Here is a 7052-nt window from a genome sequence, read left to right as displayed (position 1 = left end):
AAAACAGCAAACAAGTGCTCCGGTAAGATCCTTGGTACTTGATGCTCATCACGGTTCTCATCCTTGATGCTTGTAAGCTTCAAGTGTACAACTCTATGATGTTTTAGCATCATTTTGACCAAGGTTCAACCATCAACACACAACTAAAAGTAAAATGTATCATTCTACAAGTTTTGAACATCAAGATTGCCTCTTTATTGCATGAATCCAATAAAGCTTCAGCCTTTGTCCATTTTACACAAGTTCATGCATCTATATCACATGTGATGATGAAGACTTGATCTTTATCATCACAAAAAATACAAAAAGGTTCCAAGTAAGTGAGATCTACAATAATAACTTAGATCTCAAGTATTAAGAAAACCCTAAGCTAGAAAGCTTGGATCTTTACAAGATTAATGAGACCATAAGCTAGAAAGCTAAGATCTTTAACAAAATAATGAAAGTAATGAGACCATAAGCTAAAAAGCTAAGATCTATAACATAATAATGAAACCCTAAGCTAAAAAGCTTGGATCTTTAGTGTTCTTGAAGATCTTGAAGCATAAAGCTTGGATCTTTAAGATACATGAAGATTACAAACACAAGTTTGAATCTTTATAACAAAATAACAAGATTAAAGCTAAAAAGATTTAGATCTACAAAATAAGTGAAGATTCAAAGCTAGAAAGCTTAAATCTTCCATGTTCTTGAAGGATTCAAACCCAAGTTTGAATCTTTAAGATATAATAAGATCAAAAGCTAAAAGGTAGATCCATAAAATGATGATGATGATAATGATGATGTCGTGTGGATGAAGGGAAGAAGAAGAAGAAATAAATCAAAAACTTACACTTTTTAGAGTGAGAAACACTAGAGAGAGAATTAGAGAGTAAGTGTGTGTAAATTGCAAATGAGATCAAGTGTGAAATGAGTGAAATAAGGCTTGTATTTATAGGTGGTGAGGAGGTGGGAGGGGTGTTTAGGCCGTGGGTATGGGGAGGGGACAAGGGGGACACCTTTTTGCTTTTTGGTTAATGGTTGTCTAAAGTTGGTGCTTATGTTACGATCTCATGCAACATTAAGGATAATGCTTAACAAAAATGCTAGTATGTTCCCTCTAATAAATGAGCATTTGTCTTTCATTAATATGGGTCAGTAACTTATTTAAATTGGGCTAATTAAATAGTCCACTAGCTAGTGTAGGGTGGGCTAAGGTCCAACAAGGTAGAAAGTCCTACAAGACCAACTAGTGTGCTTTAATAAATTGCTATGCGTAATTAAGCATCCAAAAACCCAAGTAATTGTTATTATAAAATAACAATTAGTATTTCGTAGTAATAATATTCCGATTATGACCAAAGTTAAACGTTTACACAGTACGCAGTTCGTTCTAAACGTCAAGTGACACCAACGGTCATAAAGGCTACCGGGGATCAAGTTAAGTACCCTACGTACTTAAAGGCACGTTTTAACATATAAACGAAAGTAATCCACATGCAGTAAGATCCCAGAGTTTAATATAGCTCAGTACGCACAAATACGCAGTTTTGTGAAAGCACCAAGCACAAAAGCAAGTCGAAAAAGCCGGGTCGTTACATACTAATGTAATTGTAATAGGGTAACGTCAAACAGATTCATATCTGTCAATGTAACAACTCATGTAACGCCCTAGATCATCAGATCTATTTTTATTTGTTTATAATAATTCGTTTTTCGCAAAAAAAAAAAAAAAAAAAAATTTTATTTTGAGTGAAGTACAACAATGTATATTGTACATAGCAACCATAACATATGCAATTATAGGTCTTCAGATATACCGTAAAATGTGCAAATAAAGGGATTCGAATAACAGCATAGCAACCAAAAGTGCAAAACCATCAAAAACATGAAGTAAACATTTACAATTTTATAATTGAGTTAAAAAACAAAGCCAAATCAATGGCTACTTTATACAGTTTAAACTCCTTCACCATATCAATGAAGTTATGCGCTCAGCTTCCATTTAGTTTCAATCAAAACCCACCTCAAAGTTTCAATCTTTTTCTATCCATAAAACATCCCAGATCTTTGTTTATTCAAAAGGTCAACAAAAGTCAACAATTTTGTAAATGCTCATCAGTCTCATCATCTAGTCAACAAGTGGAAGACTTGGTGGCAGATGTTGGTGGGGGTGGAGGTGGTGGTGGTGATGAGGGGTGGGATGGTAAATATAATGATGACAAAGGGCAGTTTGGTAATTTAGTAAAAGAATATGGTTGGCAAGTAAGGAGGATGGATGAAAAAGATGATGAAATGAGAAGTGTGGCTAATATTCAAGCAGAGGCTTTTTATGAGCCAGTCATTTTATTCAATGATGTATTCTTTCAGTTTTTTCAGGTAATATCACTACGTATATTGACTTGTACCTTATGCATTAAAAGTTGTATGTTCTTCAGGGTTACAATTATGGAGTTCATAGTAAATTTACAGTAGTTTTACCGCTCGAAACGTACAGGCCGAGGTGCTTTCGGGACTCCTTTACAGGCTAAAAAATTCACCACCTGATAGGTCAGTTTTGCTTTTAACCATCTACATTTATATTTATATCAACTATATAGTTCTTTTTTTTAATTTTATTTAGTATATGGTGCTGATTACACAATGATAATTAGACAGTAAATTGCTTCTAAAGATTAGGTATTATTAGATCAATATTTATGCTTTTAACGTTGTACACTGTAGTCTTAAGTAAAATTATTTTGGAATGCATTTTTGGCAAAAGGTGTAGATCGTTATGAACATTCAAATTTTGTGTTTTTCTTAGAAATTCAACAAACCCACCCCGTAATAGTAGTATGTCTGTTAAATACGTCCACCGAATACCCCATGTGGAAGGATAGGGTATCATCCCACTTTGTCAGGGTTGCATATTCTTGCCAAGAGTGCCAGAGTGGAATGCATTTTTAGTAATAAGTATCAATGAATGTTGTCAATTTTTAAGCATACTGATTTCAGATATGCATGTTTGGTTGCTGAGTCAATCGCAAGTGATAATGAAGAAAACCGACAGATGGTAGGAGTCGTTGATCTTATGGTTTTCAGAGACCAATCTGTTCTTGTGCACCTATCGGGGGCAGATGAATATCTTTATGTTTCTGGCATCGCGGTCTTACGTAATTTCAGGTACTCTACATCCATGTGTGCAAAAAGAAAAAAAAAGAAAAAAGTATCAACATTTAAAACTGTAAGCTACTTGTACTACACATATATGGAGTACTTGTTAACAATGATTTGATGGATTTATAGAAGGAAGAAAGTTGCAAGTGCCTTGCTCAAGGCATGCGAAATGGTGGCTATTATTTGGGGTTACAAGTATTTGGTGTTGAGAGCTTATGAAGACGATTTTGGTGCACGAAACCTGTACATGCGCGCAGGTTATAAGATCGTGTCGGGAGATCCTGTATGGACCACGAGTTGGATAGGAAGGAGACGTCGAATTCTTATGATCAAAGAATGTAACACAACATGATAATAATACATTAAAAACTGATGCATCAAAATTAGATGTTGTAAATTATGAGGGATTTCGGTACATAATTTGATCAACAATGGCATACTACTGTTATAAAGAGTGTCGTGTCGACGTTTATAAATGTGCAAGTGTGCATGTATGGTTTGACTTTGACTTAAAGAAATAACCTTTATATCCTCAATTATATAGCGCTGTTTTAAGATGTGCACTACTCTGACAATATAAATACTGTAGTTAATAAAAATACTAATGGGTCAGTAAGATAATAAGTAGGGATATTAACAATGTATAAAAATACGCCTTTAAAAACATTACAAAAACGCCTAGAGGCAGGGTGTCTTGCGACCTTGGCAACTGCCTAAATCGGGCGCATCGGAAATTTTCAGATCACGATATTTTTTATTCGGTAACTCATATTTAAGTACCATTTCTTTAAAAGTTTGTATTTCTTAGAGGCCTATATGCTTTATAAAAACCGAAGTCCCAATTTTACTTAAAAATCGACTGCATATTGCAATTTGCACTTTATGTGCAAATGTTTGATTTTAGAGTAGTGTAAACTGTAATATAGTTCAAATTGATTGAGGTGATTCATTTAGTTTTAGTCAATAATCATTTAGTTTTAGTCAATAATAGTAGAGAATTAAACGAATCACGAATTAGAATATTTTATATGATAGCAAGTTATGAGCAGTCAAAGTATGTTTATGATCAAAATCAACGAAAAACGGCAAAATTGAAGATCTTCGGAGGCCAATTTTTAAAAAAACTGTTAGAACAAACATCGTTGGGCGGTTTGCCAAAAGAATAGATCTCGAAAAAGTACACAATTTGAAAAAAAGACGGCGCCTAAATCGAAGCTACAAATAAAAATATATGACATTTCAAAGTTTTTGATAATGCCCGAATTAGACCATTCGCAAGGTCGCAAGACCATCTTGCAACGAGTCGTTCGTAGGGTCACAAGATTAGTTCGCAAGGTCGTAAGATGGGCTTGCAACTTGCGAAGGCATTTAGGCTATTACGTTTTTTGAGAGCGTATTGTTATATTTGTTTGGAAAATAAAGGTTTTGGTCAATATCCCTGATCAAAATAAGTCGGGTCTGCAAATCGCCCACGGAAAGTTGTGTGGTAATGAGGCCTGAAAAACGATAATAATTAATTTGTGTGCTAGTGAGACGCGTAAGTTCATTGACTTTCTTAAGAGCAAACATCTATTTAGATGTCGAAAACTAACACCTTGAGAAAACAAAACAGCAACATTATATTTAAATAAGAGATACTAGCACATTAAAGAGAGCGAAAAGTATGGCAAATGGTAACATGTACCTCTTAAAACGTTACATAAAACAAAAACTTAACTAGTAAATCATGCCTTGAGACTTGCCATTATCTCAAGTATTTGTAGCCCTTGTGTAGATCTGCTGACTAGCATGAGCAGATACCATCCTGATTGCACCTCTTGCCATCAAATCCTTGATTGCCTTACGTGCCAATGATCCATTAATCTGCACAGAAACCAAATATACTTTAAAATGTTGTTACTGACTTCCTATGTATATCATAAGACTAACATCATAGCAAGGTTGCAAAAATCGCTACTCGGGGAGTACTCAAACGTTGACCAAGTTTGACTTTGACAAACTTATGACCGGATTTGAACAATTTTTCAAGTTATCCCGAGTTTTGACCGAGTAAATGGGAGACTTTTGGCCAAGTTCTCACCTTGTACTCCCCGAGTACTCCCGAGTTGTGCAGCAATAAATTATAATGATCGAATACAGGATAAGAAGGAAATCTAAATAAGTGCTAACTAAGTTATACTACTAAATGATAAGCGGCAGAAAGAATTAGCAAGTTGAACTTCTTAACAATACCCTTAATCTGTCAGACAAGATTGAAGGAGTGATGAGCTTAAATTTTGGAGCTTCAGTAAGAAGCTTGTCATAGGTTGCCTTATCGAATAACACCATGTTATTCACCTTCTCCTTTTGCTTTCCCTTGCTCCACTTCTGTAAAACCAAATCATTAACTATATTAACATCAATCTCATATGAAATTAAAATACTTGCATTCAGCATAGACACATCATCATTTGTAAGGCTATATTGATATGCTTCTAGCTGATACATTACTATATTCAGAAACAGAATGTACAAAGTATCGTCCAGCATCATTATCGTTGCCCTAATGTAAATTCTAATATATAAGTATCATTGCTAAGCATCACTGTGTAGTTCTACAATAACAGTTACAGTGTTTTTTGAATCAATGTAACGCTACATCATGATTGTTCAAATCTTCTTTGCAAGTTCCGGATTAAACTAATTAACAAAATTTCAGTATAAAACTAGCTAAGTTTGGTTTCGATAAATTAATTACCAAACAGAGTGACAGTTCAAAGACCCAATTCACATTTAACAAAAATCCATCTCAATTTACATTTTAAGTAACACATATAGCATTTGCATTGCAAAATCAATGACATATATAAGTAGTCAAATTCAACCAAATCAACACTAAAATTACCACATAAATAGTATATCAATAAAAACTAATATTCGAGCAGTGAAAAACATTTGTACGTATAATAAAAATGTAAAACTCGACCTTCTTTTTCTGCTTTCCACCACCGGACTTCGCCGGCTTAGATGACGGCGGGGGAGCCTTTTCCTTCTTCGGCGCCTGATTTACACAAAATAAGATTCATAACTTAAATTCAACGAAAATTGAAACAAGTAATACAGACAGTAGACAGATTAGATGAAAAGAAATTTTAACAATTGTGATGCATTACCATTATGAGCGATGCTTTTGTTGGCCTAGGGTTTCAGAGCACAAAAGATGCGATGAGCTTCTGCAGTTGCCGCCGTACAAAAAGAGGAAGAGTGTTTACAATTATAAAGTAGGGTTTTTGAGTAGCTCTTTTACGGGTTGTTGGAATTGGGCCGAGTTCACATCTGGATCCAATAACCTCTATTATTTGTATTCATTATTTTATTTAGTTATTTAATTAGGAAGCTTTTTAGAGATAGCTTAAAAGTGTTTCATATTTTAATTTTAAGATAAGTATTATTATTATATAACTTATATTTTTTGAATATAACTCTTAAGTAAAACCCTGAATAGATAAACCCTTTAATAATTTATTGGTGTGTATTCTTTTTAATTATTTATTGTTTTTTAGTTTGTATTTCATTTCACTAATTACGAGTACCTATATTTGCGTTTTTAATTAGTGAAATGACCGGTGAAATCACGTGTTTGTTTAAACGAAACAATTTAATGACATGTTTTAGGTATTAAGTGAATGTAAATGCTAAAGTCATTTATTTTAATGATTCGTTTGACTAAGAAACTTGTCGTTGTTTTTACAAATATATAAAGACATTTTTTTCGTATACATATGTAACGTAATTAATTTTGTAAAAAGAATCCATATTTGAATATTAATTATAATTATAATTATAATTATAATTATTTTATTAAAAGTAAATAATAATAATAATAATAAAGCTCGCTCAAAGTTGAGTATTTATAATTTTAATGATAATAATAA

The 7052-nt window shown here is 33.3% G+C and overlaps 2 protein-coding genes across 2 annotated transcripts; one reads left to right on the top strand and one right to left on the bottom strand.

Moving 5' to 3' along the window:
* Positions 1-1795: 1795 nt before the first annotated feature.
* On the top strand, positions 1796-3614 carry LOC139892847 (GCN5-related N-acetyltransferase 10, chloroplastic). Its single transcript, XM_071875975.1, has 4 exons — positions 1796-2358; positions 2477-2529; positions 2977-3144; positions 3268-3614. Exons 1-4 carry the CDS (start codon positions 1921-1923, stop codon positions 3488-3490), a joined length of 882 nt encoding a protein of 293 aa, XP_071732076.1. The 5' UTR covers positions 1796-1920; the 3' UTR covers positions 3491-3614.
* A 1124-nt stretch (positions 3615-4738) lies between these two features.
* LOC139892846 (small ribosomal subunit protein eS25-like) lies at positions 4739-6426 on the bottom strand. The gene is made up of 4 exons (XM_071875974.1): positions 6291-6426; positions 6104-6178; positions 5371-5505; positions 4739-5001 (listed from the first exon to the last, which is right to left on the bottom strand). Exons 1-4 carry the CDS (start codon positions 6291-6293, stop codon positions 4888-4890), a joined length of 327 nt encoding a protein of 108 aa, XP_071732075.1. The 5' UTR covers positions 6294-6426; the 3' UTR covers positions 4739-4887.
* Positions 6427-7052: the final 626 nt, after the last annotated feature.

The sequence above is a fragment of the Rutidosis leptorrhynchoides genome, chromosome 2, assembly GCF_046630445.1.
Source record: "Rutidosis leptorrhynchoides isolate AG116_Rl617_1_P2 chromosome 2, CSIRO_AGI_Rlap_v1, whole genome shotgun sequence".
Classification (NCBI taxonomy): Eukaryota; Viridiplantae; Streptophyta; class Magnoliopsida; order Asterales; family Asteraceae; genus Rutidosis; species Rutidosis leptorrhynchoides.
Note: the sequence above shows the minus strand (reverse complement) of the source record. Positions and strands in the feature narration are given on the sequence as shown.

Bases quoted from the DNA above. Each gene is read 5' to 3' on its own strand.
- LOC139892847 (XM_071875975.1), top strand. From the start codon at position 1,921: ATGGCTACTTTATACAGTTTAAACTCCTTCACCATATCAATGAAGTTA. The intron at 2,530-2,976 runs GTCAGTTTTGCT...TACTGATTTCAG, and splicing joins AAAAATTCACCACCTGATAG to ATATGCATGTTTGGTTGCTG. The intron at 3,145-3,267 runs GTACTCTACATC...ATGGATTTATAG, and splicing joins GCGGTCTTACGTAATTTCAG to AAGGAAGAAAGTTGCAAGTG.
- LOC139892846 (XM_071875974.1), bottom strand. The intron at 5,506-6,103 runs GTCGAGTTTTAC...TTGGTTTTACAG, and splicing joins GTGGAAAGCAGAAAAAGAAG to AAGTGGAGCAAGGGAAAGCA. The intron at 5,002-5,370 runs GTATTGTTAAGA...GTTTCTGTGCAG, and splicing joins TCTTGTCTGACAGATTAAGG to ATTAATGGATCATTGGCACG.